General features: G+C 44.4%; 1 protein-coding gene across 10 annotated transcripts in view; it reads right to left on the reverse strand.

Moving 5' to 3' along the window:
- Positions 1-26,536, reverse strand: part of CNTNAP2 (contactin associated protein 2) — a 2,604,396-nt gene that overhangs the window by 881,105 nt on the left and 1,696,755 nt on the right. For all 10 annotated transcript variants that reach the window (XM_068236339.1, XM_068236338.1, XM_068236337.1 and 7 more), the window contains one exon: positions 23,869-23,988. In XM_068236339.1, the coding sequence (XP_068092440.1) occupies positions 23,869-23,988 (120 nt within the window). The remainder of the gene's footprint in view (positions 1-23,868; positions 23,989-26,536) is intronic.

Consider the following 26,536-nt stretch of genomic DNA (forward strand, 5'->3'; position numbering starts at 1 on the left):
ATAATGGTCCTAAAAGCCCCCTTACTAAGATGTTAAGAAAAACAAAAGTTTGCTTTCCTAAAACAGAAAGAATTTGCGATAATTCAGGTTGGAGTGAGCTTGAGATGTCTCCCAGTGCAACACTGCTGAATATATGCAAATTAACAATTGTACCCTTAGAAGCTAAACACACCTCCAGAACCGCTGGAATGCAATGATGTTTCAGCTTGTTAATTTGTACAGAGCCATAATAATCCAACATGCATACAGACTGTTTCGGATTGTTTGATCCTCATCAGTGCATGGCATGGATTCATTTGGCTCTATGGAGCAGGGCTTGTAAATCCGAGAGGCACAGACTAACCAGCAAGCTCATGGTGACCCAGAACTCATTGGAGTGTGTAAGGGACTACAATGGTAAGGGGGCTTTTAGGACCATTGTAGTCCCTTACACACTCCAATGAGTTCTGGGTCACCATGAGCTTGCTGGTTAGTCTGTGCCCCTTATATAACAATGTAACAAGGAACTTAACAGAAGATAGAATGTACTGAGTGGACAAGATTTATGAAGAAATGGGATTGCAGTATGTATTCTCTCAGTTTTGTGCACCTGTGATCACCGTGCAATGTTGCAAAAAGAAGAGCATCCTGAATACAAGTAGAGCTAGCAGTGATGGGTAGAAACCATAATCTATCACAGTCTCAGTCATTTACATCAGAAACCATGTCTCAGTAGTCATGTCTGGTTCTAATCAAAAGAATGAAGAAAGAGTGTACTGTATACATGTTTCCATGTACACCAGGAGACATCGTGGCCTAGTGGATATTACTCTTGCCTTTTAGTGCTGGTTCAAATTTAGGCCAGGACATTATTTATTATTATTATTATTTATTGAATTTATAAAGCGCCAACATATTACGCAGCGCTGGACAATAAATATATACAATGATACAAGGATGACAGACATAAGGTTATACAACATAGAACAAAGTTAAACATACAAATTGTTCAAAATACATGATTGTGTGATATGGGCTGGTTAGGTAGGCCCAGTAATACAAGTACAGGCTGTCATAGGACAGGAGCACACAATCCTGTAGATTACACTAGGGAGTGGAGGATCCTGCCAGAGGCTTACAATCTAAAGGGTGGGGTGGAAACACTAGGTGGGGCTGTTAAATACTCATTAGAGAGTTAGTGTGCGGTAGGAGGTGGGTAGGCCATCCTAAAGAGGTAGGTTTTAAGGGCTTGCTTGAATGTGTTGAAAGAGGGAGCAAGTCTGATGGGTGGTGGAAGGGCATTCCAGAGGGTGGGGGCAGCCCTTGAGAAATCCTGCAGGCGGGCATGGGAGTGTGAAATGCGTGGGGTGGTGAGGCGAAGGTCGTTGGAGGATCGGAGGGGGCGACCTGGTGTATACCTGTGAACAAGCTCTGAGATGTAGGTAGGGCAGGTTTTGTGCACAGATTTATACGCCAGGCATAGAATCTTGAAAGTTATCCTGAAACGGATAGGGAGCCAGTGCAGGGATTCACAAAGGGGAGATGAGGATGCGGAGCGGTGCGAGGAATGGATGAGTCTTGCAGCCGCGTTCATAACTGATTGAAGGGGGGCAGTGCGTTTCAGGGGGAGGCCAGAAAGGAGGGAGTTACAGTAATCAAGGCGGGAGATGATTAGGGCATGGATGAGCAGTCTGGTCGTGTCTGGGTTTAAGAAGGGGCGGATCTTGGAGATATTACGGAGGTGGAAATTGCAGGCTCTGGTGATTATTTGCATTGAGTTTTTACATTCTCCTCATGTGTGCATGGGTTTCCAACAGGAACTCCAGTTTCTTCCCATTACCCAAAAGCATACAGATAAGTTAATTGGCTTTTCTCAAATCTGGCTTAACCACTTGAGGACCACAGTCTTTCTACCCCTTAAAGAGACTCTAACAAAATTTTCAGCCTTAGTTCTTCTATCCTATAAGTTCCTTTGCCTGTTCTAATGTGCTCTGGCTTACTGCTGCCTTTCCTAATCGCACAGTAGCTGTGTTATCTCTGTTATATGATCTAATCTTCTCTCTTCTGTTGGCTCTGTTGGCAGAGGCTGGAATGTGTGAAATGTGCTGCACTGCTTGTCATTGGCAGAAGCTATACACACCCCCTCCAGGCCCCCTGCAGGCTCTGTATGACTCACACACTCTGCTTATGTGAGCCTATCACAAGCTGGTTAGTTTGTTTGTAAACACTGCCTAAAACTGGCAATTACAAGCCAGGTTTGCAGCAGAGAGTGGCAGAAACAGCACAGAGGGGCCCAGGAGAACATAATAAATAGAATGGTATGCTTTTTGCTGTTAAAAATTTAGAGTACAGATTCTCTTTAAGGACCATAGCCTTTTTCTCCATTCAGACCACTGCAGCTTTCATGGTTTATTGCTCGGTCATAAAACCTACCACCTAAATTAATTTTACCTCCTTTTCTTGTCACTAGTACAGCTCTCTTTTGGTGCTATTTGATTGCTGCTGCGAGTTTTAGTTTTTATTATATTCATCAAAAAAGACATGAATTTTGTCAAAAAAATGATTTTTTTTTACTTTCTGTGCTGACATTTTTCAAATAAAGTAAAATTTCTGTATACATTTTTGTCCAAATTTATTCTGCTACATGTCTTTGATAAAAAAAAATCCATTCAGTGTATATTTATTGGTTTGCATAAAAGTTATAGTGTTTACAAACTATGGTGCCAAAAGTGAATTTTCCCATTTTGAAGCATCTCTGACTTTTCTGACCACCTGTCATGTTTCATGAGGTGCTAAAATTCCAGGATAGTATAAATACCCCCCCCCCAAATGACCCCATTTTGGAAAGAAGACATCCCAAAGTATTCACTGAGAGGCATGGTGAGTTCATATAAGATTTTATTTTTTGTCACAAGTTAGCGCAGAAAAAAAAAAATTTCCATTTCTTCTAACTTGCGACAAAAAAATGAAATTTGCCACGGACTTACTATGCTCCTCTCTGAATACCTTGAAGTGTCTACTTTCCAAAATGGGGTAATTTGTGGGGTGTGTTTACTGTCCTGGCATTTTGGGGGGTGCTAAATTGTAAGCACCCCTGTAAAGCCTAAAGGTGCTCATTGGACTTTGGGCCCCTTAGCGCAGTTAGGTCGCAAAAAAGTGCCACACGTGGTATTGCCGTACTCAGGAGAAGTAGTTTAATGTGTTTTGGGGTGTATTTTTACACATACCCATGCTGGGTGGGAAAAATATCTCTGTAAATGACAATTTTTTAATTTTATTTACACACAATTGTCCATTTACAGAGATATTTCTCCCACTCAGCATGGGTATGTGTAAAAATACATCCCAAAACACATTGTACTACTTCTCCTGAGTATGGTGATACCACATGAGTGGCACTTTTTTGCACCCTAACTGCGCTAAGGGGCCCAAAGTCCAATGAGTACCTTTAGGATTTCACAGGTCATTTTGCAACATTTGGTTTCAAGACTACTCCTCACGGTTTAGGGCCCCTAAAATGCCAGAGCAGTATAGGAACCCCACAAGTGACCCCATTTTAGAAAGAAGACACCCCAAGGTATTCCATTAGGAGTATGGTGAGTTCATAGAAGATTTTATTTTTTGTCACAAGTAAGCGGAAATTGATTTTAATTGTTTTTTTCCACAAAGTGTCATTTTCCGCTAACTTGTGACAAAAAATAAAATCTTCTATGAACTCACCATACTCCTAACGAAATGCCTTTGGGTGTCTTCTTTCTAAAATGGGGTCATTTGTGGGGTCCCTATACTGCCCTGGCATTTTAGGGGCCCTAAACCGTGAGGAGTAGTCTTGAAACCAAATGTTGCAAAATGACCTGTGAAATCCTAAAGGTACTCATTGGACTTTGGACCCCTTAGCGCAGTTAGGGTGCAAAAAAGTGCCACTCATGTGGTATCACCGTACTCAGGAGAAGTAGTTTAATGTGTTTTGGGGTGTATTTTTACACATACCCATGCTGGGTGGGAGAAATCTCTCTGTAAATGGACAATTGTGTGTAGGACAATTGTGTGTGAAAAAAATCAAAAATGTGTCATTTACAGAGATATTTCTCCCACCCAGCATGGGTATATGTAAAAATACACCCCAAAAACACATTATACTACTTCTCCTGAGTACGGCGATATGACATGTGTGACACTTTTTTGCAGCCTAGGTGCGCTAAGGGGCCCAACGTCCTATTTACAGGTCATTTTGAGGCATTTGTTTTCTAGACTACTCCTCACGGTTTAGGGCCCCTAAAATGCCAGGGCAGTATAGGAACCCCACAAGTGACCCCATTTTAGAAAGAAGACACCCCAAGGTATTCCGTTAGGTGTATGGTGAGTTCATAGAAGATTTTATTTTTTGTCACAAGTTAGTGAAAAATGACACTTTGTGAAAAAACAATAAAAATCAATTCCCACTAACTTTTGACAAAAAATAAAATCTTCTATGAACTCGTTATACACCTATCAGAATACCTTAGGGTGTCTTTTTTCTAAAAAAGGGGTCATTTGTGGGGTTCCTATACTGCCATGGCATTTTACAGGCCCAAAACCATGAGTAGTCTGGAAACCAAATGTCTCAAAATGACTGTTTAGGGGTATAAGCATCTGCAAATTTTGATGACAGGTGGTCTATGAGGGGGCGAATTTTGTGGAACCGGTCATAAGCAGGGTGGCCTTTTAGATGACAGGTTGTATTGGGCCTGATCTGATGGATAAGAGTGCTAGGGGGGTGACAGGAGGTGATTGATGGATGTCTCAGGGGGTGGTTAGAGGGGAAAATAGATGCAATCAATGCACTGGGGAGGTGATCGGAAGGGGGTCTGAGGGGGATCTGAGGGTTTGGCCGAGTGATCAGGAGCCCACGCTGGGAAAATAAGGGCCTGATCTGATGGGTAGGTGTGCTAGGGGGTGACAGGTGGTGACAGGAGGTGATTGATGGGTGTCTCAAGGTGTGATTAGTGGGGGGATTAGATGCAAGCAATGCACTGGCGAGGTGATCAGGGCTGGGGTCTGAGGGCGTTCTGAGGGTGTGGGCAGGTGATTGGGTGCCCTAGGGGCAGATAGGGGTCTAATCTGATGGGTAGCAGTGACAGGTGGTGACACGGGGTGATTGATGGGTAATTAGTGGGTTTTTAGAGGAGAGAACAGATGTAAACAATGCACTTGGGAGGTGATCTGACGGCGGGTCTGCAGGCGATCTGATGGTGTGGGTGGGTGATCAGATTGCCCGCAAGGGGCAGGTTAGGGGCTGATTGATGGGTGGCAGTGACAGGGGGTGATTGATGGGTGGCAGTGACAGGGGGTGATTGATGGGTGATTGGCAGGTGATTGACAGGTGATCAGTGGGTTATTACAGGGAAGAACAGATGTAAATAATGCACTGGCGAATTGATAAGGGGGGGTCTGAGGGCAATCTGAGCGTGTGGGCGGGTGATTGGGTGCCCACAAGGGGCAGATTAGGGTCTAATCTGATGGGTAACAGTGACAGGTGGTGACAGGGGGTGATTGATGGGTAATTAGTGGGTGTTTAGAGGAGAGAACAGATGTAAACAATGCACTTGGGAGGTGATCTGACGGTGGGTCTGCAGGCGATCTGATGGTGTGGGTGAGTGATCAGATTGCCCGCAAGGGGCAGGTTAGGGGCTGATTGATGGGTGGCAGTGACAGGGGGTGATTGATGGGTGGCAGTAACAGGGGGTGATTGATGGGTGATTGATAGGTGATTGACAGGTGATCAGTGGGTTATTACAGGGAAGAACAGATGTAAATAATGCACTGGCGAATTGATAAGGGGGGGGGGGGGTCTGAGGGCAATCTGAGCGTGTGGGCGGGTGATTGGGTGCCCGCAAGGGGCAGATTAGGGTCTGATCTGGTAGGTAACAGTGACAGGTGGTGATAGGGGGTGATTGATGGGTGATTGATGGGTAATTAGTGGGTGTTTAGAGGAGAGAACAGATGTAAACAATGCTCTTGGGAGGTGATCTGACGTCGGGTCTTCAGGCGATCTGATGGTGTGGGTGGGTGATCAGATTGCCTGCAAGGGGCAGGTTAGGGGCTGATTGATGGGTGGCAGTGACAAGGGGGGATTGATGGGTGATTGACAGGTGATTGACAGGTGATCAGGGGGGATAGATGCATACAGTACACGGGGGGGGGGGTCTGGGGGGGTCTGGGGAGAATCTGAGGGGTGGGGGGGTGATCAGGAGTCCCCAGGGGGCAGTTTAGGGAATAAAAAAAAATAGCGTTGACAGATTGACAGATAGTGACAGGGAGTGATTGATGGGTGATTAGGGGGGTGATTGGGTGCAAACAGTGGTCTGGGGGGTGGGCAGTGGGGGGTCTGAGGGGTGCTGTGGGCGATCAGGGGGCAGTGGGGGGGCAGATCAGTGTGTTTGGGTGCAGGCTAGGGTGGCTGCAGCCTGCCCTGGTGGTCCCTCGGACACTGGGACCACCAGGGCAGGAGGCAGCCTGTATAATACACTTTGTATACAGTAAAAAGTGTATTATACACTTTGTAGCGGCGATCATGGGGTTAACAACCCACCGGCGCTTCCGAGCGGCTGGCAGGTTGGCGTAATGGGTGGGCGGAGCCAGTTGCCGGGGGAAGCGCGCATCACCAGTGACGCGATCGCTCCCCCAGCATGCCGAAAGGACGCAACGCCCATGGGCGTATTGCGGTCCTTTCGGCGTCCACTTTGCCGCCGCCCATCGGCTGTGGGCGGTCGGCAAGTGGTTAATGCTGAGAATACACCATACAATTTTCTGTTAGATTCTTCTGTTAGATTTTCTGTTAGAATGCATAATTACATTATTTTCTGTAGAGGCTGCTCATTATCTCTGGTGCATTGTCTGCTGGTTATCTCCTGCTGAGTAGAACAATGCCTAATTGCTAGGCAGATAGATGGTTAGATAGATAATTTACAACATGTTGGAATTTATCTATCTGGCAGGTAAATCTTACAGAGAATCTTACAGAAAATTGTATGGTGTATTCCCAGCATAATGCATGCACGGTTAGTTTATGTGTCGGTATCGAGCCAGAGGCTCGATGCCGGCACGTCACCGCTCTTCCACACATGCTCCCCGATCAAGTCCCCACAGGCGCTTCTTATCAGCGCTTGTGTTTTTTTTATTGTCCGCCCGCAGGGATCGAGCGCGGTATCGATCCGCCGCGGTGATCGGACAGGTTGGATCTTATCAATCGAGCCATCAGCGGCTCGATTGATAAGAACTATCTTACCATGTATGCCCAGCATAAGACTGTGATGGATGACTGTGGTAGGCATTGGGTTGTGAGCCTGAGGCAGATTGCAGTGCTAAATCACTTATTTGCTTTGTGGTTTTGATTTCTGTGTTTGTCTTTTAGAAGATAAACAAGCAAGCTCAAACAAAGCTTTTTTAAGGTGTTTACACACTGATCCCCGTGGGCGACATCGCTGTGCCAGGCTGCACAGATTCCAGGCAGCTGTGTAGCTGATGATGTGCTGTATTGGCAGAGGGATGATGGAGTAGCATGTGCATAGCGTCATGCAGCAGGCAGGGGAGTAGACTATTGGGATTGGCAAGAGTGAGTTGGTCCACCGAGTGGATCACTTGCGGGCTGGGGGTCACAAGCCACTGGTTATCAGCTAAGATGGTCGTTATCAGGCCGCCTTAGATGACTATAGTCACACCTGTGTACAAGTCATTATAGCTGGCAAAGAGTAGCGGTCAAGCATGGAACTGATTAGTCTCTGTTAATATTGTGTGCTGAATGCTTTATCAAGGATTAAATGAACAAGACAGAGTTGTGTGCTCAGGAGAACATTTAAGTGTGTGATACCAAAAAACATCCTCACTGATACCAATATAATTTTTTAGTCTGTCCAAAACGCATATGATCAGAACCCTAACGTATATGCATTGAATACGCATAGTAAAAATTGTAAATGGTTCTAATGGATCAACAATAAATCTCTATCTGAACTGGACCAACAACCCCATATACATTTTTCTGACAGTAAAACAGGCAGCTGTCATCTTAATTCTACCTAATAGCAACTTAACTGTCTTTGCGGGTTCCTTTTTACCTATACATGTGTATGCTGATAGGTTCCATGGGCGTAGCAATCACCCCTATGACCCCTGCCATCGCAGGGGGGCCCAGAGGCTCCCTCTCCCCAACCGCTAGTGCAGCAATTAGCAAAACAACTTCCCTGTTTGTTTACAAAAACTGTGTGCAGGAGCATGTGTAATTTTTTACTGCTTTTTTACTGCTTCCAGATGCAGCTTAACAGCAGATCACTCTCTGCTGCCATTCACCGGCTACCGTTCACGTGAGTTGCAGGGGGTTCGGGGACCAAGCGGGCCCCATGCTACCATGTTTGAAGGAGGGCCCTGTTAAAGTGACAGTGCAGCAAAAAATTTTTTTAATGAATTGTATGTGTAGTACGGATAATAGAACATTAGTAGCAAAGAAAATAGTCTCATATTTTTATTTTCAGTTTTATAGTTTGCAGTTTACACATTACACTCAGCATTCTAAATTATTTTACAGAGCAGGCAAATTTTTCAACTTTACTCTGCAGAAAAATAAAATACAGTGACAAACACTTGAGATAATAAGCTTCAGAAGACAGAGCTCTCTGCTATTTTGAAAGTGGTGGAGCTCAGATAAGCTCTTTTGCATAGATAACAAATGGAGTTTATTAACTCTTCCTGTACTGGAAATAATATTAGACTCACATCTCTGCTGCTATTGTTTTATTTCTTGGATGTACTACACATACAAATCATTACATCATAAGTTTATTTTCACTTCCGATTCCCTTGAAGTCTAGTTACACTCCTGATTATTTCTTTAATACATTTGACAGTGTTAAACAGCCCAGAATCTACTTCGTCTGTATGCAAGACTAAAGCTAAAGTAAATATTTCTTTCTGTAAGTTTTCATTTTGGAACTTGTTTCATAATGACCTTTACTTGTAATAAAAAATGTTCTCTTTCACAACCTCAGATCAAATATGTCGAGGACAAAATATCCTAAATTATTCTCAGTCACAGTCATTGGAGCACTTCTTATATGCATGGCTAATGGCTTAATTTTCCTCTTCTTATTCTGCTGTGAACATCTTGCTGGCACACGGTGACCTACAAGTTGCCAGAAATTTGCCAAGTTAAAATGCTTTGTATTAGAGTTATGTGTTCAGGAATATGGTTCCATATGCTTTACTGCACTGCTTCTAGAAATATGAAATGCATTATAGACTGAAACACATCGAAGCAAACAATTAAATCCAGCAATTAAATTAACCGTGATGCCTTAATTCTGCAACCAACAAAAATAAGACGGAGGCTGAGATTCCTGAATGCTGAAAACACACACAGCAGAGAAGAAAGCTATGTTAGGAGCTGAATCAGTATATAGAAAATTGCAGGTGAATTCATAAGTGATTAAAGTTGTGGCTTGGCTCATTGCTGTAGATGTACATGACAAAAAAATGAATGGTGTTCTGTGCAAGACATCAGAAAAATGTGTACTTTTGCATATGCTACTACCATCATTGTATGTCTGCAAATTTTGAAGGATACACATTGCACAAAAAGAAAATTCCTCAGACTTTATTTGCTGCCATGAGGACATGTCTAGTCTACCTTTGTCAACAATGATCTATGGAACAATTTATAGACACAGCAGTTGTATTTATGATATATAAAGGGCCACCAGGTAAATATATGAGGTTCAAAAAGTAAGGGTTGCTTTTTTAATTAAAAATGAACTTAAGATACAGAACTCACACTCAGATTGTTCTTTATAAATCATTAGCAATAAGCTCACCTATTTCATAATGGATGCTAGGCAAAGCGCCACCCAGAGACGCGTTGCGCGCATATGCCCACAACCTCACGTGCATATGTTCAGCCACAGCCCCCTCCCCCGCACACATGGCAGCTACTGTCACGACTGCTGCACTAAGTGCGACTGCTTGCCGCGCATGCGCACCAGGCACCTCTGATGCACGGACACAGGGATGCAGGAGGATGTAGGGGCAGGGGGATTATTTTAAAGGGTGCAGTTTTACTACACTAGTGATTTTGCTTCCCTTACGATCTCTGATAATCTAATGGCCACGCCCAGGTGCATCCTCTTTACCATCATACAGACAGCAGATATATACATGGACCTTGTTGGGCTGACATCTTTCTCATGCCTTACTCAGTTCCCTTCAACTCCTTCCTTTCATCCACTTTTCACTGTTGCCCATCACTGTGTGTGACAGCTACTCACATAGCTGGGAGATATATGCAGGATCTGTATTTGCAATGTGACATCTTATTCCTGCTACTTTCTTGGCACACATGCTTGATATGCAGTGAGAACTGATGAGCCCTCATGCATAGATCACCGGAATGACAGCAGCTGCCACACATAGCAAATAGATGCAGTGGGAGCAAGCAGAATCATAGAGCAACAAGAAGCAAGTACAGCTTTTGTGTGCAGGAAAACAGGTCATGGATAAAAGGAAATGCTTCCAAATAGTGTAGTGAACCAGTGATGCTCGGATACCCCTAATCATGAATTCGAGTAAATCCGGCCACAGCAGAATCGATGATTCGGGATCATGATCCGGATTTGAATTGGAGCTCCGAAATTTGACTCAGATTTTAGCCGTGATTACATGTAGAATAGCAAAGCCCCCTTACATGCTACAATCACCAAAATTGCATGGATTATAAAGGTGATCAGTGGCTACAACTTAAAAAAGAAATGCAAAAAGAACTTTTTGTTTTTTAGAAAATAGATTTTAAAGTTTCAAATGAAAAAGTATTTGTGATTAAAAACCCTTCAAAACCCGCCAACTTTAGCAGGTAATAGCAAAGCCCCCTTACATGATATAAACACCAAAGGATATGTTAAATAGAACCGTTGGAACAAGGGGACACTTTTTTTTCAAAAAGACCTTATAGTTTTTGAGAAAATTGATTTTAAAATTTCAAAGGAAGTTTCAAAGGAAAAAAGTATACCGGTACATGTAAATGCGGTAAATACATGAACTGTCATTTAAATGTATACTATTTTCCTTTGAAACTTTAAAAAAAGGTCTTCTTGAAAAAAAAATGTCCCCTTGTTCCCACTGTTCTACTTAATATATCCTGCAAATTTGGTGTTTATATCATGAAAGGGGGCTTTGCTATTAACCGCTAAAGTAAGCTGGTTTTCAGGTAATAAATCCATGATCACGAGCCGGATTTGGACCACGATCATGGGTGCATTCGGAACTGAATCCGTGATCAAGAGGCAATCACGAATTTGAAATCCAACCTCGTGATCAGGAAAAACAGCTCATGATCATGGGTTACCTGTGATCATGAGGCCGTGGAGAGCAACACTAGTAATGAATTTGGAACACCCAAATACTGCTATCCAGCACCATTTCAGTACTGAATAAGTGGACAGGATCAGAGGGAGTTCACTCACTTGCATTTCATAGTGCGTTCCACATGATTCCGAAGAAGGAAGCATCAGTCATGTCAAACACTCAGTAAAACCACAAACACGACTTCTAGGCATTAGGCAGTTATGGCTTAGCAGGTTATTTCCCAGTAGCAAAATGCAGAAAATATAGTATGTTGACTTTCAGCTACTCTTTGTGGTGTAATTTCAGCAGAATAAAATATACCTCATGAAAAAAAAAAAAAAATCAGAAATGGCACTTTTCCACATCTTACAATTTATCCTCTGTCAGCAGGGCTGCTGTCAGCAACTGGAACAGCCCTCTTTACTTGGTCTATTCTACCTGGCAAGCACAATTAGTTACCACAGAGTAATAGCTTCTTGGGTGGCAGAGACCAAGTGATTAGGGGAATCCTTGTTTCTGTCAGCAGTCCTGCTGTTAGATATTGAAAAGTGGCATTTCAGTGCATTTTCTTCCACACAAAGTATATTGAGGATTTTAATCTACAGTATTGCTATGATGTCAATGTCTATAGTGGTAGTAAAACATTGAAATATTTGCTATAGTTGTGCTTTAATGTTTGATACACAAGTCTTCAAACAAAGTGTTTTTTTAGGCTACCCTTTAATGTCAGACCTTTTACTACATATAAATGGAGATGGCCCGACGGTTCGCCGGAGAACTTGTTCACGCAAACTTAGCTGGTTTGAGTTTGCAGTGAACCGTGAACACTTAGCGAGTTCGACCCGCCCCCTATACTACCTCATTGGGCTAAACTTTGACCCTCACTGAGCTACCTCAGCCCGACCATATGGGCTTGAAAACCGCCATCGCCTGCACTCTCGCCATCGTGCGCACCAGTCCAGCACGGCCATCACTACACAAACAGCTGTTTGCGGTGCGTTACACAGTGGGTTTGGTCTGTCAGTGTGAAGCAGTACACTACTTACACTAACTGCTGATCCATGTATGCACACACAAGATGTTTTCAAGCACTATAGACATCCAATTTAGCAATGCAGTGTGATTTCTGCCTTTTAGGGATTATAACCCTGCTGTGCATCAAATCCGTAATTTTCCCTGGGACTTTTGGCATGTATCCCACTCCGCCATGCCCCCCTCCAGGTGTTAGACCTCTTGAAACATCTTTTCCATCACTTTTGTGTCCAGAAACAGTGTTTGTAGTTTTTCAAGTTGAAATCTATTGCGGTTCGAAAAGTTTGCAGGTTTGCAAACTTTTTCGGAAGTTCGAGTTCAAGGTTCGCGAAACAAAAATCGGAGGTTCAAGCCATCTTTACATATAAACAAATTCATTTATATAGATATAACACTGATGTCAAAAGCAAATAGCCAGAGGGAAGCCGGGGTGTAATGACTGTTCTACTCCTTCCAAATATACATAATAACAGATCTCAAACCAGCTCTCTGAGGAATGGCAGATGTATGCATTTTGCAACACTTTGTAAGATGTATATATTCATCCATATGGAGGTTAAAAATGGAAACTATTTCAGATGACAGTATATTTCAAGTTCAGCATTTGTAGACTGGGAATCTTAGTGTAAGTGTCCTTCAAATCTGGAAGCTGGTACCAAAGAATCATGTTCTAATGAGAACAGTCAGCACTGCTCCCGAAGGTTTCATATTAGAAATATGCAGAGGGCAGAATTTCTTTGGTGATGACGATTCACTATACACCTGTGTTTCCTAATAAAGCACATAACTGAGAAAGCAGGAAAAAATTTCAAAGATTGTAGGTTATTGTGGAGGGGAACTATAATGTCCTTTTGTCTTGTGGATTTCGAAGAAAGCTGGAAATTTCGGTTCATACAGCTCCACACAAAATATCGGCCTGTTCAGACTTATAGCAATACAAAAGTTTGTAAAAGAAATCCTGTTTTCTTCTTTTCTCTGTGTGTCAGGTCTGTTTTAATTATATGGATAAAAAGAATAGCGCTTCAAGGACACTAGGCATTCGCTGTATTAATAAGAGCAATTTTATTACACAATTCTAGCCATAGTTCTATCCAAGGACTAGTGTTTAAAACAAATAACCAGGGCCGGCCTTAGGTTTCACAGCGCCCTGAGCGCAGCCAGATTTTGGTGCCCCCCCATTCATCCTCTTCACGCACATAGGGACACACACACAAGCAGATCACACAGGTCACACACACACACACACACACACACACACACATGCAGATCACACACACACACACATGCAGATCTCACACTCACACAGACACAGATCTCACACACACACACACACACACACACACACACACACACACACACACACACACACACACACACACACACACACACACACACACACACACACACACACACACACTCACATCACACACTCACTCACATCACACACTCACATCACACACTCACATCACACACTCACATAGACACACACACACATGCAGATCACACACGCATATGCAGATCACACACACATGCAGATCTCACACACATGCAGATCAAATACACACACACATGCAGATCACACACTCACACAGACACAGATCTCACTCACACACACACACTCACTCACACACACACACATGCAGAACACACACTCACACAGAGATCAAATACACATACACATGCAGATCTCACACACATGCATGCAGATCACACAGACTCTCACACCACACACACACACACACACACACACACACACACACACACACACACACACACACACACACACACACACACACACACACACACACACACACACACACACACACACACACACACACACACACACACACACACACACACACACACACACACACACACACACACACACACAGATCAAATACACACGTGCAGACCACACACTCAGCTTCCCTCCCTCCGATAAAAGTGTTTTCCCCGCCGCACATCTTCCCTCCTTACCTCTGATTAATGTGCCCTGCTCTGAGCTCCCCTCAGTTCCCTCCCACCCTCTGATGTAGAGAACGGTGCAGGCAGTGGCTCTCACTGTCCATCTTGCTCAGCTCCCGGGGCATTTTTTTGAATTGTAAGGGCTTTGCTTTGCTTGATGACCTCATCAAGCGAGGACCCTTAAAGCTACAATGCAGAAAAATGCCCCAGGGGCTGAGCAAAGCTGCACCATTCTCTACATCGGAGGGAGGGAACTGAGAGGAGCTCAGAGCGGGGACATTAATCGAAGGGAAGGAGGGAAGCTGTGCGGCAGGGAAAACACTTATTGGAGGGAGGGAAGCGTGCACCTCCCTGGAGACCGGCACCCTGAGCAACCACTCTGGTCGCTCAGGTCAAAGGCTGGCCATGCAGATAACTCATTAGGACTGGTTCACACTACAAGAGCTATTTAACCACTTGCCGACCACGCACTCATAACGCGCGTCGGCAAAGTGGTAGCTGCAGGACCAGCGACGCAGATCTGCGTCGCCGGCTGCAGGCTAATTAATTAGGAAGCAGCCGCTCGCGCGAGCGGCTGCTTCCTGTCAATTCACGGAGGGGGGCTCCGTGAATAGCCTGCGGGCCGCCGATTGTGGCTCGCAGGCTAAATGTAAACACAAGCGGAAATAATCCGCTTTGTTTACATCTGTACAACGCTGCTAACAGTAGCAGCGTTGTACCAGATCAGCGATCCCCAGCCAATCAGCGGCCGGGGATCGCTGTCACATGACAGGCAGGAGCCTGTTAGAGGCTGCACAGGACAGATCCGTTCTTGTGCAGCCTCCGATCTCCGGGGCAGGGAGGGAGGAGAGGGAGAGGGGGAATCCTGCGGTGGAGGGGGCTTTGAGGTGCCCCCCCCCGCCAGCCACACACAGGCAGGAACGATCAGACCCCCCCAGCACATCATCCCCGTAGTGGAGAAAAAAGGGGGGAGATCTGGTTGCTCTGCCTGTTGTTTGATCTGTGCTGGGGGCTATAGAGCCCACCCAGCACAGATCTTCTAAAACAGTGCTGGTCCTTAAGGGGGGGGAGGTAAAGGCTGGGTCCTCAAGTGGTTAAACACTCATAAATCACATAACTCAAGTGAGAACACGCACATAGCATTACATTAGAAATAATTTTTTTAAATCACAAACAATTGAATTTTTAACCAGCCCATACTTTTAATCCCAAAACACTGCAGTTTTAACCAGCCCATACTTTCCTGGGTCTGTGGCTTAAAGTAATGGAGCCATAGTATCAGCAAGACAACCAAGAAATTTGAATTTTTAAAAAGGAAAGAAATATGACAGTGGAGCTAAAGTATATAAAATATGGCATGTGTCAACACATTTTGGCAGAAATATCAACCCTCCCCTTGTCCTGAGGAAAGCAGGAGTTTCTGTCGAAACACATTGGTATTCTGAATTATCTGCAAAGTCACTAGTAAACCAATGATGGTTTATGTATGTTTTGACCAGGGTGTTGGCACTGCACCCACACCCACGACAATGCTAGCTTATTTCGAGTCAAAGACTCTTCAAGCCCACAAGAAAATCAGTATCTGACCATAGTATGCTTTATATTTGTATACCTAGGTAGAACTTCTCCAGCATTCACAGAAATTCAAATTACTGGGTCAATCTATATCAAGAGGAGACCCCACACACAGGACAACCAGGCAGTCACCACTACACACAGGAGATGTTGCACCCAGGGAAACATGTGCATACAGACCATACTGGGCCTGAGCAGTACGCTCCTGGTGACATCAGCGGGAGCGAGGACACGGCAACGCAGGCGCAGTGGTTTTCAAACTTTAAAGTCTGAAATTCCAGAAGTGAACCAGAGGTGGGGCCGGAGCATCGGTGAGTGGTTGCGAGGGCACAGGATGTCTGCGGGGGAGTATTAGAAGCCCCGGGTAAGTTCAACAGTATTCCTTTAAGCCTGGTACACGCCATGCAATTTCCTATCTGATAGATGGGCCGATAGATAATTTCCGACAGATCCGATCGGATTTTTGATCATTTTTTCTGATCGATTTTCTGATCACTTCTATGCAAATCAATCAGAAAAACAATAGAAAATCAGATTGGACCTGTCGGAAATTATCTATTCAACCCATCTATCTGACGGGAAATTGCATGGTGTGTACCAAGCTTTAGACCTGACCCCGCTTAGGTTAAGAAGTCGCCTTCTGTAGATCGGAAGAAAAGAGGGATTACACCCCTCCACCAAGGGTGGACAAAACTTGCAGATAATAATATCTGTAGAAGCCAATAACAGGAAATAATACGCTAAAAATAGTTTAAAAAGAGAGGTAATGGTGGCCTTACCTCTCCAAAGATGATTCAATTTGGTCAAATTCAAGCAAAAAAAGGGGAACTGTATTAAATAAATAAAACAAATAAATAAAGTTTCCTTTTTTGCTTGAATTTGACAAAACCGAGTCATTATTGCTAAGGTATATCCACCACTACCTCCCTTTTTGAACTGTTTTTTAGCGCTATTTTATTGTGTTGTTGGCGCCTCGTTTTTATTATTATCATTGGGAGAGTTGCGTTCCAGACACTCACCTGACTTGGTGTGGGAAGTACAAGATACCAGATATCAGTTTCAACTAATGTTTTCTACAATAATAATTTGGAATTTGTTCCATTAACTTCCATATAAAGAATGTTTTAAGTTGATAACTTAATCCAGTGCTAAAAGCGTCTGGCTATTAAACTTGGAGGGGCACATCTGAGTACTATTACTTTATGGGGGATCAGATGGGCCCCCACATTACTTTTGTCCTTGGGCTCCATTGTAGCTAGAACCAGCCCTGGTCACTGTAAATGTGGCCTAATGCAAATTTCAAGTGAAAACAAATTTATGAGGTCAGTAAATGCAGGGGTACATTTTTGGTACACCGCCCTACGCGCGGCGCAGGTGTTTTTAGTGTGAGTCTACTCCACTTTTTCCAGGACTAGACACCTGAGTAATTGCAACTGTATAACTAATACTACTGTACATAGAATGTAATTGGAGTACAACATTTTAAGGGGTTAAGATTTTCAAATCTCAGTTTAAAGTCTCCACCACATACAACATTACACTTACATTACTGCAATCTGTTTAGCTTCCACATAGAGATATTATGACCTATTGAACTTTTAACCATGATACTACTATTGGAAGTGTTACACAAAAGTCTTATAACCTCTAATTAGAGCACTGGTTTATTAAATTTTGCATGGAAACAAATACAAGTTCTGTATATTATTGGTACTATATCATATATGATTAGCAGGGGCGTCGCTAGCCCTGTTTTAGGGGGGCACGTGCCCCCAATCTTTCCTGGGGTGCCACGGATCTCCGCCCGGCCGCCCCCTCTGTCAAGACTCAGCGGCTCCCTCCAGCTGCCGCGTCACTGACAGTCTCAGACCTCAGGATCAGGCGGCGATCCGGCGACCAATCGTGCGGGCGCTAGGACCCAGCGCCCGCACTGATATGCGGAAGTGACATCACTTCCGCATATCGAGCGGGTGCGTCCAGCGCCCGCTTGTACATCTGGTCGGGTCGCCGCTGATCCTGAGGTCTGCTGAGAGGTAGGGGGGGAGCGGCGGCGGCTAGAGGGGGGGCCTCCCTGTCACTCACTCACTAAAGGGGCTCCCTGGCACGCACTCACTCCCTAAAGGGGCTCCCTGTCACTCACTCACTCACTCCCTAAAGGGGCTCCCTGTCACTCACTCCCTAAAGGGGCTCCCTGTCACTCACTCACTCCCTAAAGGGGCTACCTGTCACTCACTCACTCCCTAAAGGGGCTCCCTGTCACTCACTCACTCACTCACTCCCTAAAGGGGCTCCCTGGCACTCACTCACTCCCTAAAGGGGCTCCCTGGCACGCACTCACTCCCTAAAGGGGCTCCCTGGCACGCACTCACTCCCTAAAGGGGCTCCCTGTCACTCACTCACTCCCTAAAGGGGCTCCCTGGCACGCACCCACTCCCTAAAGGGGCTCCCTGGCACGCACTCACTCCCTAAAGGGGCTCCCTGTCACTCACTCACTCCCTAAAGGGGCTCCCTGTCACTCACTCACTGCCTAAAGGGGCTCCCTGTCACTCACTCACTCCCTAAAGGGGCTACCTGTCACTCACTCACTCCCTAAAGGGGCTCCCTGTCACTCACTCACTCACTCCCTAAAGGGGCTCCCTGGCACTCACTCACTCCCTAAAGGGGCTCCCTGGCACTCACTCACTCCCTAAAGGGGCTCCCTGGCACACACTCACTCCCTAAAGGGGCTCCCTGTCACTCACTCACTCCCTAAAGGGGCTCCCTGTCACTCACTCACTCCCTAAAGGGGCTCCCTGGCACGCACCCACTCCCTAAAGGGGCTCCCTGGCACGCACTCACTCCCTAAAGGGGCTCCCTGTCACTCACTCACTCCCTAAAGGGGCTTCCTGTCACTCACTCCCTAAAGGGGCTCCCTGGCACGCACCCACTCCCTAAAGGGGCTCCCTGGCACGCACCCACTCCCTAAAGGGGCTCCCTGGCACGCACCCACTCCCTAAAGGGGCTCCCTGGCACGCACTCACTCCCTAAAGGGGCTCCCTGTCACTCACTCACTCCCTAAAGGGGCTCCCTGGCACGCACCCACTCCCTAAAGGGGCTCCCTGGCACGCACCCACTCCCTAAAGGGGCTCCCTGGCACGCACTCACTCCCTAAAGGGGCTCCCTGTCACTCACTCACTCCCTAAAGGGGCTCCCTGGCACGCACCCACTCCCTAAAGGGGCTCACTGGCACGCACCCACTCCCTAAAGGGGCTCCCTGGCACGCACTCACTCCCTAAAGGGGCTCCCTGTCACTCACTCCCTAAAGGGGCTCCCTGTCACTCACTCACTCCCTAAAGAGGCTCCCTGTCACTCACTCACTCCCTAAAGGGGCTCCCTGTCACTCACTCACTCCCTAAAGGGGCTCCCTGTCACTCACTCACTCCCTAAAGGGGCTCCCTGTCACTCACTCACTCCCTAAAGGGGCTCCCTGTCACTCACTCCCTAAAGGGGCTCCCTGTCACTCACTCACTCCCTAAAGGGGCTCCCTGTCACTCACTCACTCCCTAAAGGGGCTCCCTGGCACGCACTCACTCCCTAAAGGGGCTCCCTGGCACGCACTCACTCCCTAAAGGGGCTCCCTGGCACGCACTCACTCCCTAAAGGGGCTCCCTGGCACGCACTCACTCACTAAAGGGGCTCCCTGGCACTCACTCACTCCCTAAAGGGGCTCCCTGGCACTCACTCACTCCCTAAAGGGCCTCCCTGTCACTCACTCACTCCCTAAAGGGGCTCCCTGTCACTCACTCACTCCCTAAAGGGGCTCCCTGTCACTCACTCACTGCCTAAAGGGGCTTCCTGTCACTCACTCACTGCCTAAAGGGGCTCCCTGGCACTCACTCACTGCCTAAAGGGGCTTCCTGTCACTCACTCACTGCCTAAAGGGGCTCCCTGGCACTCACTCACTACCTAAAGGTGCTCCCTGTCACTCACTATCGGGGTCCCTGTCACTCACTACCTAACTTGAGGTGCCTGTCACTCACTAGCTAACCTGGGGGTCCCTGTCACTCACTACCTAACTTGGGGGGGCTACCATATTAAGGGGGCATTCTGCCTATTTATGTGAAATGCTGTCTATTTATGTGCCTCATGACTGCTGAATGTGTCTTGTTGGGAGCCTTATGATTTGTTCTGGGCCTCATGATTGCTGAATTTGTCTTGTTGGGGGCCTCATGATTTGTTGGGGGCCTCATGATTGCTGAATTTGTCTTGTTGGGGGCCTCATGATTGCTGAATTTGTCTTGTTGGGGGCCTCATGATTTGTTGGAGGCCTCATAATTGCTGAATTTGTCTTGTTGGGGGCCTCCTGATTTGTTGGGGGCCTCATGATTGCTGAATATGTCTTGTTGGGGGTCACATGATTGCTAACTGCGAGACTATGGGAAAAGCTGAATCCTTATCATATGAGACAATAGCATTAAACCTACTTTTTTAGCGTTTTAAAACAGAAAATAAAACTGGGAGGTTCTAAAAAATTGAATACATTTTTCAGGAGTAGGATGGATGAAATTGTTTATCTTCACAGTTTATTTTCAACTTGGATTTTCCATAATGTTCATGTATGAGTTAAAACGTTTGTACAGTATTTAGTTTAAATTGCTGTTGCCACTTTGCGATAGATACCGGTAAGTGACTTTTGGGTTGCAGTTTGGGCACTCGGCCTCCAAAAGGTTCGCCACCACTGTCCTAATCTGATGTCCCACCATTGCTAGGTTCATGTAAATTTGTCTCCACCCGTTACCACACCTATATTCTGGTCCATGGCCCACCCATTTTTTGGTGATAAGCACGCCGCACAACGTGATCGTCATATTTGTGGCACGCTAGCTGCAGTGTGCTGAATTCTGCTGCCTACAGTATGTACAGTATACGCTGTTCTCTAGTGCTTGCACTGTGTGCTGATTTACCTCCAGTGTGTACAGTGTAAGGTGTTACTCTGTGCCTTTATTGATTGTAAACCAGCTGTATTGTATGCTGATCCCTGCTACTTTCAGTATGTACAGTATTAGCTGTAAAGCCTGGTACACACATACAATTTTGATTAGCCAATTTTAGCTCTGTTCATAAAATTCATTGTCTGTTGGCCCACTTACTGCACGGGGGTGGGAAATTGGGGGTCAGTGATTGACCAATCAAAATTGTATGTGCGTATACATCTTTGATCTATGCCTATACTGATTGTAAATGATCGAAATAAAGGACAGGGGGCTCCGTCCAATATTTCGATGGGCAGGCCCGTTATCCGTAGCTTACACCGCTGCTAAGTTCATGTACATTTGGCCCCACCCATGGCCACGCCCACTCACCGCATGGCCACGCCCGTTTTTTGCCTGGTGCCCACAGGTGCTACTGATCTCCAAGGACCCTAGAAACGCCCCTGATGATTAGGTCATCATGCCACTTGTTACTTTACCCTTTAATCACTTCACCTCCAAGGGCTTTTCCCCTTAAAAAGAGAGCAACTTTCACATTTCAGTGCTGCGTCCATTCATCTGCTAATAACTTTATAAGTACTTATCACTCTGAAATGATCTTTACATTGGTTTTCTTGCCACCAATTAGGCTTTCTTTTCTTTTTGCTAAGAACAATTGTATTTTATCTGCATTTTGATGGGAATAATGAGAAGAAAATGGAAAAAAATCATTTCTTAGTTTCCGGCCATTATAATTTTAAAATAAAATGTTCTACTGTGGATAAAACCCACTCCTTTCATTTGCCCAATTGTCCCGGTCATTGCAACTGTACAGGACCACTTGGACAGGTCCTGGATGGATGGTACATTTCTCCTGCCTATATTGTTTGGTCTCAGTGAATCCTGTCTGTATCCAGAAATGAGTCCAAGATTTTTGATTAGCAACCAAGGTTGCTATCTTTGATAGCAGTTTCAGGGCTGGACTCAGGAGTGAGAAGGATGGAATGGGTGGGCTGCTCACTCCACCCGGATACAGACCAGATTTTCCTACCTGCCCAGCAGGAAGGCAGATGATAAGTCAGGTGCCTACCTGTGCACTCTGGCTGAGTGTGTGCAGCAGTGAGCTGCAAGTGTGTGTGCCGCAGTGAGCTGCAAGCCTGTGTGTGTGCAGCAGGACTTATCATACCAATATCTGGAGTAATATTCCCAGCTTTCTGTGAGGAAACAAGGCTGGACTGTGCAGGATTTGTGGACTTTCTTTTCCTGTGGACTATATTCTCGCTGTGCACATTTGGATGCTCTCATGTGGCTGAAGTAAGCCTACTTTCCTTTGAAATTTGATGCTTATTCATGAAGCCTGTTTGTTTTGAGCATTCAATAAATGAACTGTGCTTTGAACTGACCGTCTCCTGCGTGTTGGCTGTGAGTCCCAGTCCCCCTGAATATCACACAATGTTTAAAATATTTCCCTAGTACAATCACTAATTACCATGTTATAATTTAAAAGATAACAGTATAACATATACCTTCATGACATACATATAAAAAAATGCTCAATCCCCCACGTAACTATTTATGTTTTTTTTTTAGTTGTAGTTTTTTTATATACAAAAGTTTTATTTGGGTAACTATGGGAGAGTGTAGGAGTTAAGGGGTTATTTTAATTGTACATATAAGTCTTTTTATTAAAAAAATGTATATAGGTGTAATTTTACTATTTGGCCACAAGACGTCCTCACGTATTATTTTCCGGCGCGTATTATTAGTAAGCTACCAAGAAATAATGCGTGGACATGTTTCTTTTGTTTTTTGTCAATGACTGCAGCATCTCATTGATGCTGATGATCTTTGACACAGAGACCTAGAGCAATGAATGGGAATTACATTCCCATTCATTGATCTCCCTGCTAACGATCAGCGGTCAGGACCGGATTTCTGGCAAGGCCACATAGGCCATGGCCTAGGGCACCAGAAATTTAGGGGCGCTCAGTGAGGGGCAGTAAAGCTGTCTTATGCAGCCATCCCTATCTACAAGGACAGTTTTATCCTTTGAACTCTCTGTCCTGTACTTGTGTCATCCCTGCGAGTCCTGTAAGCGCTATCCTGCAGGTACACATCACCCTAACTCACATGGAGACACAATGGGTCCATCATTAACGAGATGGCAAACATAACATAAAAGTTGTTAAGGAAAACATAACTTATTATCTATACGCATATTACTGAAATAGCTATTGTCTGTGACATCCAATGATAGAAAGTAAGTAGATTTCTCATTGGGGCACACAGAGACAACAACCATACAGATGGTATACTGTAGTTGGCCTTGGGCGGTAAAAAGTACAAATCCGGCCCTGTCAGCGGTGTGAACAAGTGGGGGAGATTGAATAGTATATGGCTCGCTTAAGCTCCGTACACTTGCCAGGGGAAACTCAGCTGAGGGGGCCAATCAGGACTGCCTGTGCTAAGAATCCAGTATGTGTACGACAGCCACTGACCCCTCTCAACTGCTGGGCCAACGATCCATCCTGATGGATCACTTCAGCTGAGAGCATTGTCCTCACCATAGAATATTGTCTGCTTACATAGAACAGAATTCTTCACTTGCTTGCAAGTCACCGACTCCTCTGCAGTCTGCACAGCCTCGGCCCTGCAATGTCATCTAATAGATCAGGTCTCAATCCGCGCCGGGTGGCATTGATTGAGTGTTTGTACAAGCAATTTAAGAAATTTTAAGTTCTGGTATGATAAACAGATAACTCATATACAGCTACAAACATCTGCAGATATTAAAGTAAGAAGCACACGTGTAATATGTAATAAACATGGTCTATGGAAACCATTCTGTATATCTTTCATGACGGAAGCAAAAGAATTACTTTCATTTCTAAGTCATTCCTGAAACTGTATTGTGGAGTAATCATCTGAGCTATATAAATCTCACTTGTAGACAATGCTTCAAAATCATGCGAAGTGGGAATAGTGAAAATTAATCTTTTACCTGTCATGTTACAGAAGACTTTCATGGGCCCTTGTGGACCACTTCCATCTGGATCAATCCAATACCAGCCTGATGTGTTTCCCAGGTGTCTGTAAACTTCACAGGACAGTTCATACAGAGCTAAGGAGAAAAATAAACAGATTTTGAATGGGATGTTCCATACATATATGAACATCTTTCTTTTACAAATGACATATCAGAGGCACGTATGTATCTGACAGACAGGTGTTTTGGGAAAAACTCTTACAAGGCTTACATTTGGTAAAACAGCAGCAATAATGTTATTAGACACGTGCAATTGATCTTCAGCCTGGGAAAATCTTAGTAAATCAGACTGTTTGTGTCTGAGGGGAAAGGCAATCACAGTCTATGAAAATTCCTAATCTTCTTTAATTCTGTGCTCCCCAGGCCAACATTATAGCAACCATTAACAGTCGCCTGACAAAACTCAACTTGATTAAAAGTGAACCTTTATACTCTCTAGCTTAATAAATACACAAATTACGCACATGTACCGTACTTATTACCTTCTGTAGATGCTACCTGACTAATTACAATTAATCTTCTTCACTGTCGCAGCAGCTTTCTTGATAAATTGTACCACCAGCATGCCTCCTATTCCTGGAGATCCCAGCTCTATTCACTATTGTTAAATTATTTACGTACACAGCCCAATGATAGTGAATAGAGCTTGTCACTGTTGGAAACTTGAGACATGCTTGATGTTCCGGATTTCATAGGAAGAACTACAGTGTCAGCAACGAGGATTAACCATGATTGATATTTAATCAGGGGGAATCTGCAGGGGGTAATACTCATTATTGTGTATCTTTTGTGAGCGCTGGGAAACTATAATAAAGTTCAGTTCGGCATTAAATTTGCAACTTAAAATGCTAACAAATACAGGCAAAGATGGATGGATGGATAGATAGATAGATAGAGAGATAGATAGATAGATAGATAGATAGATAGATAGATAGATAGATAGAGTATAATCTCGTTATAATAGATAGATGCAGTAAAATCTCGTTATAATAAACTCTGATATAGTAAACATTTGGGTATAGTAAACTACCTTCTCCAGGTCCCGGCCAAGTCTATGGGAGCATAAAACACTGTAGGAAGCGCCCATAGGTTTCAAAGCATAAAGTACAGAGCCAAATAATCAAAGGTAAGGGTAGTACTTCTGTATGAAGACTCATACACAAAAATGAGGTAGATAATTAACCACTTGAGGACCACAGTCTTTCTACCCCTTAAGGACCGGCCACTTTTTTTCCATTCAGACCACTGCAGCTTTAACGGTTTATTGCTCGCTCATACAACCTACCACCTAAATGAATTTTGGCTCCTTTTCTTGTCACTAATAAAGCTTTCTTTTGGTGCTATTTGATTGCTCCTGCGATTTTTACTTTTTATTATATTCATCAAAAAAGACATGAATTTTGGCAAAAAAATGATTTTTTTAACTTTCTGTGCTGACAATTTTCAAATAAAGTAAAATTTCTGTATACATGCAGCGCGAAAAATGTGGACAAACATGTTTTTGATAAAAAAAAAACCATTCAGTGTATATTTATTGGTTTGGGTAAAAGTTATAGCGTTTACAAACTATGGTGCAAAAAGTGAATTTTGCCATTTTCAAGCATCTATGACTTTTCTGACCCCCTGTCATGTTTCATGAGGGGCTAGAATTCCAGGATAGTATAAATACCCCCCAAATGACCCCATTTTGGAAAGAAGACATCCCAAAGTATTCACTGAGAGGCATAGTGAGTTCATAGAAGATATTATTTTTTGTCACAAGTAAGCGGAAAATGACACTTTGTGACAAAAAAAAAGAAAAAAAAAAAAGAATCCATTTCTTCTAACTTGCGACAAAAAAAATGAAATCTGCCACGGACTCACCATGCCCCTCTCTGAATACCTTGAAGTGTCTACTTTCCAAAATGGGGTCATTTGTGGGGTGTGTTTACTGTCCTCGCATTTTGGGGGGTGCTAATTTGTAAGCACCCCTGTAAAGCCTAAAGGTGCTCATTGGACTTTGGGCCCCTTAGCGCAGTTAGGCTGCAAAAAAGTGCCACACATGTGGTATTGCCGTACTCAAGAGAAACAGTAGAATGTGTTTTGGGGTGTATTTTTACACATACCCATGCTGGGTGGGAGAAATATCTCTGTAAATGACAATTTTTTCATTTTTTTTACACACAATTGTCCATTTACAGAGTTATTTCTCCCACCCAGCATGGGTATGTGTAAAAATACACCCCAAAACACATTGTACTACTTCTCCCGAGTACGGCGATACCACATGTGTGGCACTTTTTTGCACCCTAACTGCGCTAAAGGGCCCAAAGTCCAATGAGTACCTTTAGGATTTCACAAGTCATTTTGCGGAATTTGATTTCCAGACTACTCCTCACGGTTTAGGGCCCCTAAAATGCCAGGGCAGTATAGGAACCCCACAAATGACCCCATTTTAGAAAGAAGACACCCCAAGGTATTCCGTTAGGAGTATGGTGAGTTCATAGAAGATTTTATTTTTTGTCAAAAGTTAGCGGAAAATTGATTTTTATTGTTTTTTTCACAAAGTGTCATTTTCCACTAACTTGTGACAAAAAATAAAATCTTCTATGAACTCACCATACTCCTAACGAAATAACTTGAG

Source organism: Hyperolius riggenbachi, chromosome 5 (genome assembly GCF_040937935.1).
Source record: "Hyperolius riggenbachi isolate aHypRig1 chromosome 5, aHypRig1.pri, whole genome shotgun sequence".
NCBI lineage: Eukaryota > Metazoa > Chordata > Amphibia > Anura > Hyperoliidae > Hyperolius > Hyperolius riggenbachi.